Genomic DNA, 21,718 nt, shown 5'->3' with positions numbered 1-21,718 from the left:
CACAAGCTGAGGCACCAAAAGTTCCACAGGAACTTGAGAAAACACTTTTTGACAGTGAGGGTGCCAGAGCCCTGGMACAGGCTGCCCAGGGAGGTTGTGGAGTCTCCTTCTTTGGAGATCTTTAAAACCCACTTGGATGCAGCCTTGTGCCACGTGCTCTAGGTGACCCTGCGTGTGCCGGGGGGGTTGGACTAGATGACCTCTGAGGTCCCTTCCAACCTTGGACATTCTATGATTCTATGATTCCCTTAGGGAAGAGGGGAGGGGATTGCCCTGGACCCAAGTCCAGTGTCAGTGCAGTCAGGGCCCATCTYGAATCTTCCAGTCTCGGGATCTCTGCTCCCAAATAATTGTTGAGCCTGGGTTGGAGGTGCACTGAGCCTCCGAGCGCCTCCCAAGCACCTGCCGCTCTTTCAGGGCCTTCTCATGCTCTTACAAAACCTCCCGACCATCCACTGGGGCAACGAGGAGATTGGACTCCTGCTCGCTGAAGCTTACCGACTCAAGTACATGTTTGCAGATGCCCCCAATCATTACCGGCGGTAGGTGCCAGGACTCGACTTGCTCCTCTTCCCTGCGCCCACCTYTCGTCCTGGCCCTATCTGATCACTGTGGCATTTTGTCCTCCACGTCCTCGGACACTCCGGCTGCGAGCCGCTCCTCGCTGTACAAAGCTCCCATCAACTCTTGTCTTAACTCTTGCGTGTGCCTGGCTGCCACTCCATGCACCTGGATGTGCCACTCCACCGACTGTCAGTATTTCCTGCCGTGCCAGGGGCCGGAACCAGAAGCTGGAGAGGGCCTGGGGGGGAGACACATGGAGCAGCTTAACCAAGAAACTGAGCCAAGGATGACACCTCTCTCGGCTGACTCGTGCCACTGTGGCCGCCTTGCCCCTGAGGGACGTTCCTGTGCAGCTGCTAGCGGAGCCGTGGAGGTGCCCACAGTGCCCCGCCGGCCCCCCTTCCATCCACCTCCCCATGGAAGATGCCTTATTGGAGACCTGCCCGGCCCCTTCCCCGCAGGGCAGCGGGGCGCGCTGCTGCTGCCAGCCGAGCTTGGCTCCCGCAGCCCCGCGCACTTTGCAGGCGCCTCCGCGTCCCGGTGCGGGGATCCCGCCGGGAGCTGGGGCCTGGAGCGACACGCGGCAGCTTCACTRGACTCTTCATGTGGGGGCCGCCCCGTTGGCCTCTGCTCCCCCGAGGTGTTCTGTGTATATGGTGTTCTTGTGTATATGGGTCAAAGATGTACAATATACGTCTTCTGTTTGTAGCAGATACGATTTTATATTTATAACGTGCATCCCTTGTTCGCCCCTCCTTCCTGTGCTGGTGCCAGCCGCCTGGCGCTGGGCCTTGGAGCCCTCTGAGCTGCAGCTCTTTCTGCCCAAGCATCTTCTCCCCACATTGCCCTTGTCACAAATGTGGGGGTTGAGGTTTGAGGGCCAAGCCGAGACACCGCCGGCTCCAAAGCTGCTGTCCCCAGCCCCTCGGGTGCTCCGAGCCGCAGCGAGCGGCTAGCGGAGGCACCGTCCCCGACCTGGCCCCTCATGCCCAGGGCCCCCCGGGCCTCCCCTCTTCCCCTTCTGCCTTTAACTCCAACCACGGATGTGCCGAGGGGCCAGTTGCTTCGGGGGGATCCCAGCCGCTGCCACAGGCTGGGGCGGCTCCTGCTCCCCCTGCTTCCCTTGCTCCTCCCCAGCCCAGCACCGTTGCCAACCCCGCTCCGAGCACCGGCTCCGGGAAGCGCCAGTCAAAGCCAGCCTTAGTTTTTCTTGGCCGTTTGGCCTTTTACGTTCTTTTCTGTGTGTGCCTTTTATTGTTTGCTTCGAGGGGGACCTGGTGCTCAGTACTTTAACATGACTAATTAAAGAGCGAAGACAACAACCCCGCCAAGCCCTGACTTGCGTTGGCCAGAAGCTTCACGGGCTGGGAGGGGGGACCCGCTCAGCCCCTCCCGAGGCCTTGGCCGAGCCCTGTCTCGGCTTTCCTGCCCCTCACACCTGAAGCCCCTTTTCTGTTTTGCACTTTACCTGCCTCCGTGAAAGGAAAGCTTGTGGGCGAGGCGAGGAGCAGCATGAGCCTTCCTCCCCGCCCGGCAGCTGGGGCTGCTCTAGGGCTGCTCCTCCTGCTCCCTGCAGCCTCCCAGGGAAGGGTTGACCCGCTCCAACTCTGCCCCCTTCTGCAATGCTAGTGAATGGCCAATGGAGCAGAGCAACTGTAATTAATGGAGGAGCTTTAATTACCTGCACTTAGTGCCCAGGCTCTGTGAGGGCGGGGGACAGGGGCTTGATTTCCATCTAATCATTCTCCTGCCTCAGGGCACTTCTGCAGGGGAGTTTTGCCATTTTCTATCTGTTTTCCATCCTGTCACTGGCCACATTCCTACCGGACACAGGGTACCCACCGCTGGAAGCACCAGGAGAGGCAGGAAAGCTCCAGCCCAAAGCCCAAGGGGAAGTGAGGCTACTCTTGAGGTTTAGAGGGGGAATACAGGGCAAGGGAGATTCCTGGCCCTCACACGACACCACCGCGGCCGCTGCTTTCCTTCTTTTGGTTTTTTTTTTTAAACATTAAAACATTTATTTCTCAGAGAGAAAATATAGTCTCAGACAGTCAGGTTATAGTAGGTAAAATTAGCTTTTTTTTTTTCTTTCTTTCTTTACAAGCATAGATCTTTTTTTCTTTTTAATTACCTCTCTTATACCCTCTGATATAAACAATTCTAGAAAGCAAATAAACTCACTTTCTACAATAAATAGAGCGATCTGTGCTTTACAGCAGACTGACATGACGCTTAGGTCCCGTAGCAACAGCAGGATAGGAGCCCATTCGAATCCAAAATGTCATTAAAAAAATAATAAGAACAAAAAACCAAAAATATTCCAAATCCCGAGATCTTAAAACATATACACAGGTCACGAGTCCACAGCTGAGCTACCCCCAGAGAAGTGTATGTTCCATTAAATAAATTACACCGTGGGCATATAAAAGACCCAGCAACACAACCGAGGACTTCAAGAATGGGGACAATCGGTCTAAATAATTTAGAACAATATTTTTACAACTATGTACACAATGGCCTTCCCTAGCCACGCACAGAGGCATCATCACTATTATTTTTTTACAAAATCCTATGTCCCATGTTGATATGTTACAAGGTTTCTCCTTGAAGTGTGGATCCATGCCCCAATGTATAACAAGTGGTATTTTAAAAAAGTAGACCAAGTAGAAATGGCAGTGATTACTCCCCAACTAGTCATTCTTATTAATTATTATTATTGTTTTGACCCCCCCCAACATTCTCTTTAGTATGAAAAAGTTAAAATAATAAAAATATACTGAGTTCAAAAGCGAAATGATGATATTCAATCTACAATCTTGCTCTGCACCTTTGGTTCTTAAAAAGGAGAAAAGCAAATGGAAAAAATAAAAGGGAGACTTGACAGCAGAGAAACTCAGAGTCCTTGGCTGGTAGCAAAGCTTTTGTCACCACGTTCCCCCCATGAGGTGTCGCTGGTTTTTGCAGCACCGGGGAAGGGAGGAGCATGTGCAGGAGGGGACAGAAAGGCAGGGGGTCATGTGCTCTGCTCCATGTTCACCTTGCACCCCAAAGCGCCAGCGCCACACGGCACAAGAGACACAGCGGGAGGCAGGACGAGGGGCTCGACGCCAGGTGGGCACAGGGACGACGCCAGGGACACATCTCCCTCCGGCCCTGCTCAACCTCGGCGCCCGCGAGTGGCTCGAGCGCCGCAGAGCTAGTGCTGGGGCCCGACAGGTGACAGCGGTCCCTTTGCTTCGGCTCAATACTGCGCTGGACTGAGACATGAAACGTGCCTAGAACGAGTCACAGAAGGCAGGAGTCGAATGCTGAAAGAGTGCTGAAAGAGCAAAGCAGTTTCTAGGACGTACGCGGGCGCACACACAAAAGAAAGGAAGAGAAAAATGCCATGTTCCTATTTAAAGCTTCTATGCAGGCGCAGATGCGTGCGGGCACAGGGGAAGGCTGCTGCTGGTCCCAGCATGGGAGAGCCAGCAGTCCCGAGCGGTCAAAACAAAGTGAGAAGCAAAAGGCCTGTGACGGTCAGGGTGAATTTGGCACGAGAAAAATCCRGGTGGAAATTCGCTAGAGGATCCTGCTTTGGTCCCCGGGCTCCCGGGAATGACCGAATCCGCCCGGAGGAGGCCGGGGAGGGCGCAGAAGCTGCGCCCCGCCTCCCCSCCACGCTCTTCCTACCATCTGGCTCCTGGCTGCGGGGTCGGGCCGGCCCCAATGCTGMCAGCTCTCAGGCTGCTCGCACTCCGGAGGGCGCTGGGCAGGTTTGGCTTTTTGGCACATAAACGGGTGTCTCGAGGAGCCCCATGGAAGCGCGAACGACCCTGTCCCCTACAGGTAGCTGGAGGGGACGAAGGGGTGATCACCCCGCACGCGGCTCAGGTGAACCATGGCGCGGTCGTAGGCCACCTGCACGGACTTGCGGATGCTGCTCTTGCGGCCTTCCAGCATCTTCAGCTTGTCCACGGTGTCATCGGCCCCGAGCGGGAAGACCTTGTCGCGCGGCAGCCACTGCCTGCAGGGCAAAGCAGAGCGCGAGCGTCAGCACCGGCAGCGGGCAGGAGGGCAGCACAGGAGGGCAGCACAAGCGCCCCACACCTGTGCCCCACACCAGTGYCCCCAGGACACGGCCAAGGCCTCCAACTCTGCCACCTTTCCCCTTTAGCGTTGAGTTCGAGCTACACCAGCCCCCAGAGTTYGTGCTTTATCATTAACGCCCCACGCTGGTGCTGCAGATGCTTCAACGCCGGCATCTGAGCACACCAAAGCAGCGCTCCAACAGCAAGCCAACACGCACAGCCCGAACGCTGGCCTGCACCAGCCACTCTGCGGCCTCCTGGAGCCTCGCAGGACYCTGAGGAGCGTGAGGGGAAAGAGCTGCGTCCCACCGAGCGGGACAACCAGGAGCAACCCTGCGGGAAAGAAGTTTTTTCTGTGCCAAGCAAGCTCTGCTGCTGCTTCTGCGGCTTCACGGAAGTCGGCAGGACCCAGATGCAGCACCGGGAAGCACATTCCGACTTCCTGGGAAGTCAGCGTCCCACAAATTGCAGCCAGTGATTTAAGAAGCAGCTGYTTAAGAAAGCACCACCCACCCACATCCCGGCTTCAGCAGCGGCCAAGCAAAGCGGAAAGACCCCTAAAAGCCTGATTTTAAAAATGCTGGTACTCAGCGCTTCCAAAAAATCAGGCTGCAGGTTTGGTTCTAAACATGGAAGAAACGTCCTGTTTCGACAAGGCTACCYTGGAGATTTCAGTGACTCTCTTCTGCAACAGCAGAACTCGCTACTCATCCTGCTTCTGCTTTAACAGGCTCTAACTTACTGCAGATTTTAAGTATGAAGTTGGTTCTTCACATGCCTCAGTATTTTGCAGCGACGCAAAGTGCAGTCGCTAAAGTGCAGGGTCCTGCACCTGGGGAGGAATAACCCCAGGCATCAGTACAGATTAGGGCTCGACCTGCTGCAAAGCAGCTCCACRGAGAGGGACCTGGGAGTCCTGGTTGACACCAAGTTAACCATGAGTGAGCAGTGTGCCCTCGTGGCCAAGAAGGCCAATGGGATCCTGGCCTGCATCAGGAAGTTGTTGCCAGCAGGTCAAGGGAGGTGATTCTGCCCCTCTACTCAGCTCTGGTGAGGCCGCACCCGGAGTACTGGGGGCAGTTCTGGGCTCCTCAGTATAAGAGGGACGTGGAGCCCCTAGAGARGGTCCAGTGGAGAGCAACTAAGATGACTAAGGGAATGGAACATCTCTCRTATGAGGAGAGACTGAGTTGGGCCTGTTTTCTATGGAGAAGAGAAGGCTGAGAGGGGATATGATTAACATGTATAAGTTCAGGAAGGGAGAATGCAGGGAGGAAGGGGACAAGCTCTTCTCGTTGGTGGCCAGTGATAGGACGAGGGGTAATGGCCATAAGCTGGAGCATAAGAAGTTCCGTCTCCAGGTGAGGAGGACCTTCTTTCCTCGTGAGGGTAACAGAGCAGTGGAACAGGCTGCCCAGGGAGGTTGTGGAGTCTCCTACTCTGGAGGTCTTCAAAACCCGCCTGGATGCCACCCTGTGCCACATGCTCTAGGTGTGCCTGCTTGAGCAGGAAGGTTGGACTAGATGATCTCTAGAGGWCCCTTCCAACCTTGAAGATTCTGTGATTCTGTGACACGAGCCCGGGTGCGTAACGAAGGTCATGGTGCAAGGGGGGCATTCAGACACCCTGCTCTTGGGCCAGGGAAAAGCCAACTGCCTTCCTTGGTTACGCTCTGCTGCATATTTAAAGCCCCGATTTAAATGGCACATAACACTTATCCCTGCATGCTCCCAGATACCGAAGGTTTTGCCAAATCTTCCTTCTCTGCCACAGCTGCAACCTCCCTCCCGCTCACCAGGTTCTCTTATTGTCGAAGAAGAGGACAAGGAAGAGCTTCTCGGCGGCCTCCGTCTGCCTCTGCTCGCCCAGCTTCAGCACCTCCGCGGGGGGCACGGGGATGGGAACACCGTTGTGCAGCAGACCCTCCCGCGGCATCTTGGGGTCGATTATCTAGTGACAGGGGGGAAGGAAACGTCAGCACGGCTTCTACGAGAACAGTGCAGCGGGTTCATCTTTCCTCTTCACGCAGTCTTTGCCATGAAGAGCACTCGGGCTGGCTCGGGAAATGGCCCGCTCCATTTCGGGARGCTCTTTTTAGAATGTTTTCTTGCCCTCACGGCACTGGCAACACTTTGAGGAAGCCAAGAACCTGATCTCAAAAAGGAAAGGACACAAACGAGATTCCGCGCGAGTCCCGCACGCCGCTGCCTTGCACGGCACCGCTCGGCTCCAGGCTGCCCCTGGAGTGGAATGGGTGCTTTGGGAGTGGCGATGGGGGCAGCTGGCGCCAGGCAGGGTGCAGCCACCAGCCCTGGAGCAGCTGCTCGGCCTGGGCAGGGGCTGGCACTGGGAATCGTAGCCCGGCGCTTTTGGGGTGCTCACAGGCTCTGCCCACCCTAGCAAAGCCAACCACAAAGCTCTTAAGGGGGTGGCTGCAGCCATGCAGAAATTGCACGGAGAGGAGATGGCAGGAGGTCCAGCTCACAAGCTGCACATTGAAAAGCACCGGAGAGAACTCACCAAGGCAGGGTAGGAGGGATAACCACGGCACTTGGCCCACACGAGCTCCAAGGGCTCCAGCTTGGCTTGACTCTCGAAGGACATCAGGAGAGTCCTGCCTAAGGGGTCACAAGGAGACAAGAGAGGGTCTGAGCACCAGTCCCAGCAGCAACTAAGAGCCAGAYCACCACGAAAAGCCGCTTGTTTGTAACTGTATGTTGCACTTGTGTCTGCCCACGCAGGTGATGAAAGAAGCAGCACATGCAGAAAGCCGGTGCGCTCACGTGYGGTGGCACTTACCCTGCCATGCTGAGAGCCCAGCCTTTCTTACACTTTGCCAGGACAGTCATGGTTTATACTAAGATAAAGTCACAGGCTCCCAGTTCAGGGGTCCAGCAAAGCCAGTGTGTGCATGTGCTGCTAGGGTGAATTCTTTAAAATGGAAATAGTCATCAGATTCGGTTCTGGTGTGAAGGGCTTCTACACCACAGAAAGCAGCCAGGTCATGCAAGGGATGCCATTAGGCTCCAGCAAGCCAGATCCATCCTTGGTGGAGCTGACAAAGCCATAGCTGAGACTCATTTGGACCACTGTCCACAGGGTTCCTGAATTCCTCCTAAATACAAATAACCAGACTGCTCTCATGTCACATATTTTGGGGGTGTTTGATCCCTTTGGGAAATAGTTAGCTCCTGTGCACAAAACTCTTATTAGTTCTCTCTCTTTTTTTTCCCRCAATATAAAAGTGTTGCAAAATGCCTATTCAGGAATGAATAACTATTCACGTCTGGTAGCTCCCGGCCCTGGAAAAGGACAAGTCCTCATTAAGGTGAGTTTTATAGCAGCAGTGGATGCCAGGGCGATAGGAGCCGTGCAGACGGGCAGAGCTGGATCCTGATTTCCGCGCCCGCAGYGGGACCCTGCAATAGCCCTACCTGGACCAGGCGAGCACGTGGTCAGGCGAGCCACATAAGACCCCTCTTATAACTATGATTTGCTGGTTTCAATGCGGTGTCATTACAAAGAACTAGTCTCAAACCCATCTGAGAAGACAACAGGCGCCTTCAAGGCACAGGCGACCAGCAGGAGTGAAAGGAAGAAACACCCTTCATGCAACAACCTGACTTTGTAAGGAAGCCGGTGAGTGCCAGGGGCAGTTCACCAGCCTGATCCTGCAGTCGTGGCAGCTCCTGCAGAACAGAAGCACCAGGATCTGCTTGCCCAGGTTAGTGACGTGAGCCCTGTGGCAGCGCGAGGCCGAAGCAGGAGCTCCCCCAGCAGCTTCCTCACCTGAGCTGCCATAATCGGAGCTGCCGTTGACACCTTCCAAGAAGGGCACCCGAGTCAGGGCTGGTTTCCCTCGGCTTCGCTTGGGCGGCATCAAGCCACTGTCAGAGAGAAGGGGAAAAGGGAAAATATGTTAGGCTGGAAAACACAGCCAACAAACGGGTTCCCCCGCTGTCTGAATACCAGAAAATTACCAAACTGACCCATCTCTGGGTCTCCTTTCTCAATGAAAAAAACATTGGATGCTTGAGCAAAACATTATCAGTGCGTCTGTGCTGATGCAAGTGCACTGGACATCGTCCTGCTTCCTCCAGGAGCAATGAAATGGGTTTAATGAAAACCCACCTAAAAACAGGAGGGTAAAAGCATCAAAGATCCTGGGCCAAAGAGCTGCCGCAGCGAAGCTCTGGATGAGCAGGAGCTCACCCGGCTGCGCAGAGGCTCCGAAAGCCAAACGAGCAGCCCTCTAACGCCACTTTAATGTATCAGGTAGTCCTGAACATCCTTTTATTTCATTGCTATCAACACTTCAGAGAACAGATCCTCTCCATCTCGAGCCATGCTGGGTTTTGACTTGCTAATACTTAGCGGTATTTTTTATTTAGGCTCTCCTAGTAACCAGTCCATTCAGAGGAAATTTGCTGTTAACAAAGAAAAAGTAGAGAAAAGGCAGTAGACAGATCTGCTTCCAAATAGCCTAAGTTATCCCTGAGAATGGGCTTGTTTTAATTCCTGGTTTAGTGGGTGTCACAGTTCCCATATAAGTTTTGCTGTGTGAACTGCTTGCAATCGCTACTAGCACTTACAGGCCACTTCTCATCTACCGAGTACTTCACAAACATCAGCCAACAACCGCCCGCCCCGCTGCGAGCGCAGATTCGCCTCCCTTTCTGACATATGRGAAAGCTGCAGCAAACGGGACCCTCTGTAGTCAGGTAAGGAGTGACACACCGCAGCTCACAACACGTCCCCACTGAACAGCTAAGCACAGCTTAGCTGCAGAACTATRAACATCTTCCGAGAGGTAACATTCAGGATCACTCGGTATTGTGAAGTTTTCACGTAAAAAGTGCTCCTGGGATGCAACCTGCTGCAGTGTAATTGTAACAAAGCAATTAGCCTTAAATTAGCTCTTGAGGACGGCTACGCACGGGGAACCTCGTGATTTAAGTGTCCAGACACCCTTGCAAGTGTCAGGTCTTACAGGAATCAAAGAGTGTGTGAAGTGTAAAACATTTGTTTGAAAAACCAAGCGCTGCTTTGGGACCAGCAGCCTAAGAGGAAAGGACGGAGCCTGAGAAGCTTTTTATCTCTGAAGCTGGCACACCAAATGAGTGACAGTGTGAGGTGGGTTTTAAGGGTGGATTATAGAGAAAGGGAGATTAACCCCAGGAGCAGTGTGCTGGGAGCGCTTACCCGTGTGCATCCAGCACCGGCCCGGCGCCCAGGCCGGGGCCGCCCTCCGAGTCGGAGCCGCTTTCCAGGTGCTTCCCAAAACCATTGGTCACTCCTGCTGTGGAGGAAAAACAGAGCCCGTTACTGATCCCGTTSTGCACAGGACACCCAAGCTCCCTGCCCGTGCTGCACTGCCCGGGCGAAYGAGCTGAGGCCACATGAGCTCAGCTGTTTCAGTCTTGCTTATGACTCCAAGAGCCGTAGAGCCAAGAGTCAATCGGAAAAGGGATCTACTCAGTTCTCCCACTGACTCCATCCGTTCCCCAGGGCGGAGGCTGTGGTCAGACTCCACAGAGACACTTAATTGGGCGCTTTGGTTAGAGCAGCTGGGTCGAGCTTTACGCAGCCTCGTGATTTGCACCCCACAGCCACCCATGCAGCAGCTGCCCAGGGCAGAGAAAGGAGTAAGGCCACGAACCTGCGCGTGCCGCCCGCCCGGGCGACCTCTCGCCGTCGCTCTCACTGCAGCTCCCGCTCCGCGGCCGCTTCCGCGCGGGGCGCGCGGCCTCCTCGCCATTCTCCAGGGAGCCCTCGAGGCCCCTCTGCAGCTTCACGCCGTTCTTGGCTTTCTTGAACAGGACGGACGTCCGGCGGCCAACGCCGCTGAACGGGGGCCCAGCGGCCGCGTCGGGCAGGGCCAGCCCGTTGAGGCCGTTGTCGCTGAGCAGCCGCTGGAAGGCCTGGCTCTCCCGCTGCAGCGTCGCCCTGTCGAAGAGCTCCCCGTCCGCCACCACCCGCTTGGGCGGCACACCCAAGGACCCGCTCTCGTGGATGGGCTTCAGCATCGGAGGCTCCTGCAGGGAATCCAGCTCCGAAAGCGAGGGCACGGGGCCYGTGGGCTCCAGGGTGGGAGGATGCCGCAGCCTGGCCTCATCTGCCAAAGGAAGAGGGCATCTGCATGAACATTTTAGGAAGTGTGATTTCCATTTCTGCGCAAGGCCACCGACTCAGGAAGCAGCCCGTGCCAACTGCCAGGCCGCTAACACGGCCTTTCCTCACCCCAAAACTGGCATCTGTCTCCRCGATCTGCAGTCGCTCTCTGTACCCTTCCTAACAGCAGAGGAAAAAGAACCCACAGGAAGGCCCGGCTGCCCCTGTAACTCGACCTTTGTGGGRAACCCTGTGAGTGTAAGAGGAGGAAGGCTCTGCGCTTTAGCTTCTCTCCCTCTGCTGCTCTTGCCGACCCAAGCCTCTCAGAAAAGCCCCTCAATTTCCTCCAGACATGGGACCAAGCCAGCACCCCTGCCATCCTGAGACCCACTACAGAGGTGGCAGTGGCACTGGAACCCCCTGGATGCCACCTGCAGAGCAGCCCTTCTTTGGGCAGTTCTTGGGAACAGGCATTGACATCCTGCTCTCCCTTAAGGGCAGACAGCAGGCAGGCACAGCACTACGCATTAAGTCATCTGATAGAGCTGGAAACAAGACTTAAGCTCTTGAGCTCACGTTCCTTTGGCACCTTGGAGCGCAAAGGAGAGATGCGACCACTGAGACGGCCTCCACAAGCCCTCAAGTCCTCCCGCAACRTCTCACCTCTCTCCCCTTCCCTCGATGCTTCATCCGGGCCCTCTTGCCCCTTGCCGTGGGGCAGGCCCTGGCTCTGCTGCTGGGCCAGCTTCTGGCGCAGGGAGTTGATCTCGCGCCTCAGGAGGCGGACGCGGCGCGTGCGGGCGCCGCTGGAGCGCATGCTGCTCACCACRTCCAGCTTCTCCAGCAGCTCCTTCAGCTGCACCTCCAAGGAGAGGTGGGCCCGGTTCTCGGGCACCAGGATGTTATCCACTGCAGCAGAAGAGATGGCGACAGTGACCGCGGAGCTRGCAGCAGGAAGCAAGACTGCCCCCCGGGAGAATTCCCAGTGACCCATGCCCCTTCCCAACRATGTCCTCAATGATGGTGCTGAGGAACATTTAACCTTAGAGTTTGGACATCCCTCCATGGGGCCAAAGCAGCTGTGACTTAGTGTGCACCCTGCATGATCCAGCTCCCAGCACGGGTTCTTAGAAGAAACCCATTTCGTCGCCGCACTAAGCTACTGAGTCAGATGATGAAACGGGAGGGTGGCCAAAAAACCACCACGTCTGCCATTCTGAAAGATCAGCACCCACCGGAGCAGGACAGGTAGCGGAGGCAGCCATCGCAGCCCACCACAGACCCCACGGGCCCTACAAAGGGGCAGGGTGCCGGGCCCTACAAAATCCCTCCCGTCCCCCGTCTTGCAGCCACCTCAGTGCCTTGGCACCCTGCCCTGGTGTCGCCTACCCGGAAAGGTTCTGCCTTTCAGGCGCAATCCTAGAAAAGGGGTGAAATCTAGGCACTTTTCCCATTCAGGTCTCTCTGCTTGTTTGCCACAGTTGTAATCAAGGAAAATAAAAAAACTGAGATGGAAAACGCAGTCCTATCCAGCCCTTGAGGGTTGGCTCTGTAACGAACCACCACCAACAAATGCTAACTTATCAACTTTGCTTTGCAATGAAATAAACTTTGCTTTGCACCCTCTTAAACCAGCAGTCACGGACCCCACTGCGGGTCAATAGCCAAGCACAAGGTAAGCAGCACYAATTCACCTGCACATTGTTCTCTAAAACACCAAGTTTGTATCGCAACCACGGCACAAAGCAAACAGCAAATGCTTGATCCTGTGATAAAAGCACTGGAATAGAGACACGGGAGAACAGAATCCAGTATCCAGTTATACCAGTAATTCCCTCAAACTGGGGCTTAATCTTTCCTTGCCTCCATTCCTCACCAGACAGCAGGAACTTCCCTCGACTCCAAAGGGCACAATGGGAACACACAGTTCGCAAGGGATACCTGGTCCTTTTTCACACATCAACACCCACAGTCTGGAGCAGCTTTGCAGCAGCTTTCGCTCGCACTTGGACATTAACGTGGAGGTTGGATTTGCCGAGGGAGCTCAGCAGCCATCCTCTCCCCGCGCGACAGGCAGAGCGCTCAGAGCGGGGRACAGAGGAGCTGGGATCTTCCGAAAGCTGCATCCAGCTCTGAGCACTGGGCTCACCTGAAATCCTGCTCTCTGAGCCTACCAAGGAGTTAAATGTGTGCTTTGGCAAGTAGATGGATAGGAAAAAAACTCCTGTGTTGAATGACGGCTACCATTTTCAGGCAGGCTGAGTAACGTGGCCAAAACGAAGAACACGGTTGTGACCTGCCCCTTCCTAGGCCGAAAACGAAGCTTAATGAGCACTCACCATCCTCCCAAGAAAAGCGGTAAAAGTCCTTGGTTTTGGGTGACTCGGGCAGGTGAATCCCCACATCAGTGTCAAAGCCAATGCTTTCGGCCTGCCGCCGTGCGTGACGCAAAATCGCTCCTCCGAGGTCTCGGAGTCGGACAGCTGCTCGGTGGAAAATGGTGTCTTTAGCATTATACCTCATGCAGTTGGTAACTATAAGGTTAAAGTCTTCCTCAAACTCATCCAACGTTCGGTACAGGTGGGACTCCAGCTTCCGCCTCATGGTGGAAAAATCCATTGGGTTGGAAATGAATTCCAGGTAATCTGGAACCTAAACATATAAAACCTGTACAATTACAAAAACCATTTACTAGCCAACTAGAGTGCATCCATCATAAGCAGTCTCAACGCCCTGTCCACCTGCCAGGGGCAGTGCCAGCAGTTGTTTTCTGTGTCACCCAGTCAAACCAGACACATCCTGCCTCGGCAAAACACTACTTGTCTGAGACGCGCTGAAGCTTCCAGAAAACACCACYGTTTGGGCCTGGAAGGATACCCACATTGGGAGTCCTCTTTGAGACACTCTTTAGTCCACCAGCAGCTTGGGACAAGGTGGTTTGGGCTTCCACGGGTAGGACAGGATGTGAGCTGCTGCCCAGCCATACCTCATCTCCAGCCCATTAGACACTTCTAGGAAAGGGACTTGCCTCATTCAGGTTAACGGGCTCGGCAAAGATCTGGGCAGCATCCTTCTCCTGCAGCAGGTCCAGCGTTGTGCGCAGAAGGACATTGAAAGGGGTCAGATGGAGCTCCATGGCAGCCTGCTGAACCTTCACCTGCGAGCAGGGAAACGGCAAGCAACAACGTTATTGAGAACAACGTACACAAGGCCCTCCCAGGCCCTCCTCAATCAACACACCAGCTCTGGACACTGGTGGAAAGCTTATGTTATGAATAGTATAGAGAGCTGTATTTCTCCTTTAGCACCTTCATTTCTTTGGTCTTATTATTCCTGTGTCATTAAACCTCTTCAATAGCAAGCAGCACTGAGCCCCTGCTGTAAAACCAGGGCCAGGTGATTTTGCCCATCAGTGCTGGCACAAAGAGAACCACAGGAAGAGCTGGAGGCCCCTTCTGGCAACCAAAGCGCAGCATCTAGATGGGCCAGGACCCTGCTGTCCTGCTCCTTACAGAGAGGCCCAGAGCAGAGCAAGGGCTGGTGCCTGAGGACACGCGCCCAGGCCTAACCTGCACCCCAGCTTGCTGGGCACAGGCTAAGCGAGGCCTTCACAAAGCTGCCCTTGAAGACACGTGTGCAACGCAGGACAGACGTGGCTGCTCCGTCCATCCAGATACAGGCTAAGAGGGGCCCTCAGTGGACAAAGCTGCTAAGCATGATGCAACTGGTGCAACGCTGAAGAACGGAATAGGGGTCAAAGAAGAAACTGGAAAATTGAGTAGGCGATCTCTGTCTGAAAGCTGTTTCTTCTCAGGAAAAGGCAGTAGAAAGGCAAATCACAGGAGCTCTTAGCTTTAGAAATGACGAGTAGACCTATGATCTAGACCTCTCTGGGGTGGTGGCTACAAAACGCCTGCAATAAACCTTAAAAGGCGATCTAGGTTCTTCTCTGCAAAACACCTGGTCCAGGCCAGGATGAGAAGTGGTGTTGCAGGTCAGGATGAGCATTCAGTTAGTTACGCCTCTGGCAATCCTTCACAGCCCAACACTGGCTCTGAGGGCAGAGATGGAGCAATGCAAGYCACTGGCCAGGCTACTAGGGGATCCACAGAACAGTTGAGGTTGGAAGGGACCTCTAGAGATCACCTAGTCCAACCCCCCTGCTCAAGCAGGGGCACCCAGAGCACACGGCACAGGGTGGCACCCAGGCTACGTGCTGAGGTTGCACGAGTCAAGCTGCTCTCCATGGCCAGAAGTCTAGGACCAGAGCAGGAGGTTTAAGAAGAACTGCTGTGCTCTTCCTCTGCCTCCTGCAGAACAGGGTGCATGGAGCTGAAGCCAAGCRCAGCAGCTTGACAACCAAACTACCTACCTGCTCCCGTTTGAGCTTCTCCCTCTTCCGGATCAGCTCAATGAGCAACCGGGCCCGCTCCAAGTCATGCCGCAGCTTCTGCCAGTACTTCAGCTCTTCCTTCACCGCACTGGTCTTCTCATCTTGCTCCTTCTGCAACACATAACAGCGGCATTAGACAAAAAACCATCCCTGCCTCTGTGTCTCCTCTCTAGGTGATTCCCCCACACGCAGCTCTGAGTCTTCTTCTATACTTCTGTTTAGACCGTGTTCCCTCCCTCCTACAGARCTGGTTGAGTTTAAGCTGTTAATAATAGCATTAACATCCAAAAAGGCTATCTGTGATGCCCCGGCCCATGCTGCAGCTGTGCCCTGCAAACATACTTTGGCGGCGCTCACTCACACTCACTGCTTCCACATCTACAGAGGCTGGAAATTCTTTTCCCGAGTTACTGTGCAAAGATGAGTCAGTCCAAGGACTTGACAATAAAAAGGCAAGCAAAAGTACGGGAGAAAAGTTATCTTCTGTGTAATGAATAGGAAATTGAGCCACAAAGATGCGATGAAACAAAGTAAGAGCCAATGCTGGGAGATGAGCTCACACTTTCCAAGCCAGAGTTTGGTGGCTTCACAACATTAAATATCCTTCCTCTCCCAAGGCTGTAGCTTTTCAAATGGTCCTGAGGTTACACCTGAAGTGTATCTGCTTCCTCATGATTGCTAATATAGGACAGCTGCTCCCCAGTTTTGGTGGTTCATATGATTTGTTTTTAGGAACTTTTCAACGGTTAAGTTCCCAACTTAACACACCAGGAAAATTCTGTACTTCCCCAAGCTCCAGACTGAGGAGCAGGAAATTATTTTTTATTAATCCTCCAGAGAAGTCTTCATGTAAACCTCAAAGCCCACAAATTCCTCTGACAGCAAAAATACATGTGAACAACAGGCCCAATATCTATTAAAAAATTAAGTTACAGGGCAGAGAGAACTACTTCCAGGCGCAGTGCAGTGAGCGACCTGGACGCCAGCTCAGAAGAGGAAGAAAAGTAGAGCTGAGGCTTGGATATAAACATCCATATGAATGTGCTTGGGTCAGAAATCCAAGCTGCAGGAAGAATGACCTAAACTGGAATTTGGCCACGGCTCTGCAGCTAACGCCCACTTTCTTGAGGAGGGGAATCTTTAATCACTAGTGAGGAATGTGGTTTTATGATTCACCAGGAGATGGGTCCAGCACTGGACCATCACACCCTTCTAAAACCCCAGGTGTTCTGACTCAGGGAGAAAACTCCTACCTGCTGGCTCATGAACACCAGTGCTGGTGGCACGATGGACATTGGCCACCACGGGCCACCACACGACAGCGCGGGCAACGCACAAACCGAGAGGAAGCCCAAAGAAGACTGAAGCACCGAGCGCATCCCCCCGGGGGCACAAGGATCCCCCGTCCCACCTGCTCCGCGGTCCTCTGGGACTGCAGGTGCGAGTGCAGGCGGCGGATGAGGGGCACCCCRTTCCTCGCCTGGCGCTTCAGCAGCCAGTAGTTGTGCAGCCTCTGCATGAACTGGTTCTTCCTCTGCAGAGGGAGGCCGCTGCAGATTTTGTTCAGCCTGGAGAAAACAAGGAGATGCCGTGGGGCAAAGGGCAAGGCCGCAGGCTCGGGGGCACCCTGGGGGCACAGCCGGGTTTCCACACTGGAATGATGCACACGCTGACCTACATGTGTAATCAGCGCCGGCCTGGAGCAACCCAGGGCTGCTGCACATGCCCTGACCTTACACAGCATGTCACCATTCCAGCAGCAGCTCCAAACATCGGTTCCAGCCCAGACGAAGTCTCCCATCCACCTTCCAGAGCCAATTTAATCGCCAAGAAATGTAGTGGGGGGGTTATTTTAGACTGATATTACTAAACTAGAGTCTGGCAAATCTAACTAGACAGGAAGCCAGGAATAACACGGCATCTACTTCAGCCCTCTCATTAGATTGCTTGCCAAGGCGGAGCTGCTGAAGCGCTGGCAACACATCAGGGACCTAAGGGCAGAACCTGAAAGTTCAGTCCTCCAGAGGCCGGGTTTTATGTTATTCTGTGGCTTGGGAATGCTCCTAAGGAAAGCAGGGAGACCCCAGTGCCACGGACACTCACAGGGAAGAAGCCTGGATCTGAAGGGATCTGTAGGGCACGTTTTGAATGTGGTTATTGCTACGTTCTGCATGAAGAGAGTGTTCCAATGGGCCAGTTCAACACTGAGAGGGCCTGAGACCTCGAACGCGCGTTGCACCCACAGCACTCACCTGTACGATGGGATCTGCGTGACTGTCACCATGGGCAAACACGAACGCGCACCAGCCACATCACCAGGCTCCCTTTTGATTTTCTGCTTCAATTTCACTTTATTCTTTTTCAGGGAGCCTTTGGGAGGGCCAGACTTGGCTTCTCCCCCTCTGTCCTCTTTCACAATGTCCTCCTCCCCATCACCGGCAGCACCCGGAGACCTTTTTCTCGCCTTGGTCCCGGGTGGGGAGTGGCTCTCACAGTAGGCGGTTTTGCGCACCGTGAACGTCGTGCCATTGATGCTGGTCTCTCGCATGGGTTCAATCTTCATGAAGAGCCCAGCCCGCTGGGCACAGGTGACATGGAAGGCAGTGTAACAGTTCACCTTGTGACACTGGATGGCGGCTCCCATGCCTTTCTGCTTGCAGATGTAGCACGTGAGCTTCCAGCGAGCAGGGGGRATGTTGCTGATGCCTTCGATGGGCTCCAGGAACACGGTGTTTGCAAAGCAGACCTCCGGGATCCAGATGGCGCAAACCACGTGTGCCCAGCGCCCATCGCTGGTCTGCTTGAAGGCTCCCCCTTTGTTGGGACAAAGGACACAATCCACGGGGCGAGAAGGGGACTGCAAGCAGCAGCGGCAAAGCCACTGCCCCTCGGGGATGTAGGGCACGCCGTAACACTCCTGGTGAACAGCCAAGTTGCAGATGTCGCAGAACAGGATGACGTTGCTGTTGTGACACTCGTCRTCCATGCAGACGCAGCAGAAGGCGTCCTCGTCGATGAGGGACTGCTGGGCGCCGCTGCTGCGGCTCTCCAGGTACGACTCCTTCTCCAGCCGATCCACCAGCAGCTCAAAAGTGTCAGCAGAAACTGTCCCGTAGCCATCATCTCTCCTCTTCTCATTGACCATCTCTAGCCACGCCAGGTCCTCCTCGTCCATGTCATACTCCACCTCCACATCGAGGTCCTCGGAGGGCTTCTCGATGTACCGGTAGTAGGCAGCGGGGAGAGCCAGGGCTTCTGGCTGGCTGAAGGAGTCCACGACACGGAAGTTGGGCTGGGGTAAATGTAAAGATGTCCCTGGAGCATGTTTGGAGCACGACTCCTTCTTCTTGCCTTTCGAAGGTGTCTTYTTTGATTTGGAAGGGAAAAGGGGCTGCTCGCTGTTTTCCTTGTTGCTGTTGCACTCCGTGATGTCCTGGGCAGTCAGCTCATCCTCGGTGATGATCTTCAAGGGATCGTAGATGCTGATGCGATGGAGCCGCCCGTCGATGTCCACCTCCACCATGCGCTGCGCCTGGGCGTACGTGAGCGTCTCACGCGCCGGGGAGCAGGGGAGGCCGTAGGGCGAGGGCGAGCGCCCCTGCTCCGCGCGCAGCCGCGGCCTCCTCCGGGGCTTCCTCATGGCAGCCGCACGGAGGCCCTGTGAGCAAGGGCAGAGCGTGGCGTGAGGCCACATTGCGGAGCGGGGATGCGCGGGAGCCGCCCAAGACCGCACTGCGACGCAGGGACGCACGGGAGCTACCGCTGCCACCGCCCCGCAGYGTCCGGCCCCGACCGCGGCTGCCCCGCGCCTGCCCACACGCCTTCACCCTCCCGCATGGAAGCGGCTCCACCACAACTTTGTCCCAGCAAAACTTCATCCCTGGAAAAATCAAGTAACGCTTATTCCACCCGCCCGCGCTGCCTGCACATGAGTTCACACAGGTGAAAGGATTTTCCCGTTTTTTTCCAGCTGGGACTACTCCTTTCATTCTCTGCAGCACACACGATGTGCTGGATGCCTTCCAGAGCTCCAGGAAAGCGCGGTTCCTGCCTTAGGGCAGGTAATTCCCAATTTTTTTCAGGGGGGTGGGACCCGAACTCCATGCAAGCAAACTGCCCTAGCCTCGCTGAGCACCGCTTCGCATGTGACAGCTGCCACTGCTACCCCTTCCTTTCCCATGCCACAGATGTATGAAATTCCCAGAGCAGCAGAGCTGCAGCTGCAAGGAAATCTGTTCTCCAGTGTCACTTTCTTAGGGATGGAGCTGGGAACAAGCAACATAGATCCAGGATGGACTTACTGGCTCTGGCTCTGCACTGGCTCCCCTGGAACACTGTGTCCCGGCACCCGAGCCGGCTCCGCGCACAGAAAGCAGCCAGACGGCTCCCGGCCGGAGCAGTCCCAGGAACGGAGCGGCTGTATCCACCCAGAGCGCCCACCCAGCGCCCCGGCCAGCCCTGATAACCGCAGCCCGGCCGCCCCACGTTAAGGAGGTGCCGAGCAAAGCGGGAGGCAGGCGGGTGAGCAGGAGGGAAGAAGGAAACGCGGCGSGCAGCCCGGGATGGGGCCAGAGCAGCACAGAGGGCAAGCAGAGAGGACACCGGGGAGCAGGGACGGAGAAAGCGTCAGGGATGGGAACAGGAAAGACGGAAAAAGAGGTGCTGGGGAAGAAACAGCCTGAGGAGAAAGGGGTAAGCGAGTGCAAAATCTGCACGGGCAGATAAGCGAGCCTGGGGCTTATCTGCTGCGCCGCAGCATGTGCGGGAAGGGCCGGCCACCCGCACCCAGGACTTTTGGGGAAATCTCCCAAACGCTCCTTTGCACCCATGGAAAAAAGTCCCAGGTTTCCATTAGCAGTCCCATATGTATGGAGCTTGTGGGCACAGTGCAATTTCAGGGGCCAAACACTGGGCAAATAGAGATTGGGATTTTCCCTTGTCCCCTGTATTAGGAGGTGAACAAGCCACTTGTGTACGAGCTTGCAGAGAATCCTGCTGCGCTCCTGCCATCAACCGACAGGAAAAAGGAGTGTTCAGCAAACAAAACAGCAACAGAACCACAGTGAGAAACAACTTCTCTTAAAGTTCACGGTGATATAAGCAAAGAAAATAAGTGCAAAAAAGACATGGAGAATGAGGCAATCAATGTGAGACAACCCCAAGTATCACTCCTACGGCCTTCTGGAAAAGCGAAGCACGAGCCGAGCGCTGAGCAAGAGGCGAGTGCGGGAGGCTCCGTGCTCCAGAGCCTCCTTCCTCCTCCCGGGATGAGGCGGGAAGGGCTCAGGGCCCTCTTGGAGCAGCAGCTTTTCCACCTGTGCCTGCAGGTTCCAAGGGCGACCAATGAAACAAGCCCGACCCCGGGGGATTGGAATGCTTAAAAAGGGACCAAGAGTTCCCCGAAAGAAGCTGCCAGCGTCCGGATATTGGGACTAGTGAAAAGCCTCCGCTGTCCGAGCAGCCCGGGGCAGGGGCTCCCACCGGAGCTCGGGCTCCCACCGGCAACGGGCGGCTCTGCAAGCTCGGGCTTCGGGGACGCGACAGGAGCCGCGCCAGGGCGAGCAGCGCCGAGGGACGCGCTGCTAGCTGGGAGCGCCTCCCAAGGGAGCGGCACTGTGCAACCCTGCTGGGACCCCCCACCCATACAGCGGCCTGCGACCCGGGCCGGGACACGGCGGGATCCCGGCGCACAGAGGCGGCCCGGGGCCGCGCGGTSAGCGGCGCCCGCCCTCAGCCTCCCGCAGAGCGAAAAACGTCCCCAAGCCCAGTGTGGGCGGAGCACCGCAGCGCGACAAGGCGCGCAGCCAGAGCCGCGCCCCTATTGGCTCTTCCCGCCGTCCATCCCGGCTCCAGCACCAATCGCAAATCAATGCCGCCCCCCCAAGGCATAAAGGTGAGGGCTCCCTCGGCGCAGCCTGGGCCAATCGCGTGGGAGAAGGTGGGCGGGACACTCGGACGGCCGTGAGGAGGGGGGAGCAAGATGGCGGCAAAGGGGGGGGGGGCGCTTGACACGGAGCTGTCCGTTCSCTGTCCGCGGCCGCCCGCCCTCTCCGGCCGCGCGGGGGCCAAGGGCCGYTCCCGCAGTGCCGGTGCGCAGAGGGCGGGCTGGGGAGCACAGCACGGCCCGCACCCCGCGCGTCCCCCGCTCCTTCCCTCCCGCCCGGTCACCTTCGCGCGACCCCGGCACGAGTGCGCGAGGGAGGAGAGACCCCCTGAGGAAGGGCGTCCCGCTCAGTGCTTTACCTGGCCGCCGCAGTGCCGGCTCCCCGCTGCCGCCGCCTCCTTTGGGCTGTTTTTCTTTCTTTTTTGTGGGGGGGCTTTTTTTTTTCCCCCCCCCAAATGCTGCTGTGTCTTTCCGCCCCCCCTCCCCTCCCCCTCAGGGCGGACGGGCTCACCCAGCCGGCAGCGGGAGGGGAGGGCACAAGATGTCGGCTCCGTCCGCGCCAGCTCCCGCCGCCGCCTCCTCAGCGACGCCTCCTCATGGCGCTGCCGCCGCTCCGGCCGCGGTGCCGCTTCGCGGCCCCCTCCCCCCCCTTCCCCTCCCGGGGCGCCGCTCGCTCCAGCGCCCCCGCCGCCG

At 56.0% G+C, this 21,718-nt stretch overlaps 2 protein-coding genes across 2 annotated transcripts in view; one reads left to right on the top strand and one right to left on the bottom strand.

Annotated features, from left to right (window-relative positions):
• The window catches only part of TBC1D22B (TBC1 domain family member 22B), a 14,148-nt gene extending 13,400 nt beyond the window's left edge, over positions 1 to 748 (top strand). Inside the window, exon 13 of the mRNA XM_026053234.1 lies at positions 418 to 748. Coding sequence (XP_025909019.1) covers positions 418 to 546 — 129 coding nt within the window. The 3' untranslated portion in view covers positions 547 to 748. The remainder of the gene's footprint in view (positions 1 to 417) is intronic.
• Positions 749 to 4,309: 3,561 nt separating this feature from the next.
• BRPF3 (bromodomain and PHD finger containing 3) lies at positions 4,310 to 18,781 on the bottom strand. The gene is made up of 12 exons (XM_026053207.1): positions 17,394 to 18,781; positions 16,553 to 16,709; positions 15,121 to 15,252; positions 13,777 to 13,905; positions 13,088 to 13,400; positions 11,412 to 11,657; positions 10,297 to 10,752; positions 9,840 to 9,933; positions 8,427 to 8,524; positions 7,158 to 7,255; positions 6,433 to 6,587; positions 4,310 to 4,573 (listed from the first exon to the last, which is right to left on the bottom strand). Exons 1-12 carry the CDS (start codon positions 18,779 to 18,781, stop codon positions 4,390 to 4,392), a joined length of 3,450 nt encoding a protein of 1,149 aa, XP_025908992.1. The 3' UTR covers positions 4,310 to 4,389.
• Positions 18,782 to 21,718: the final 2,937 nt, after the last annotated feature.

The sequence above is a fragment of the Nothoprocta perdicaria genome, unplaced genomic scaffold (assembly GCF_003342845.1).
Source record: "Nothoprocta perdicaria isolate Ctin4 unplaced genomic scaffold, notPer1 scaffold_97, whole genome shotgun sequence".
Classification (NCBI taxonomy): Eukaryota; Metazoa; Chordata; class Aves; order Tinamiformes; family Tinamidae; genus Nothoprocta; species Nothoprocta perdicaria.
The sequence above is the reverse complement of the archived record's forward strand: the minus strand, read 5'-3'. Positions and strand labels throughout refer to the sequence as shown.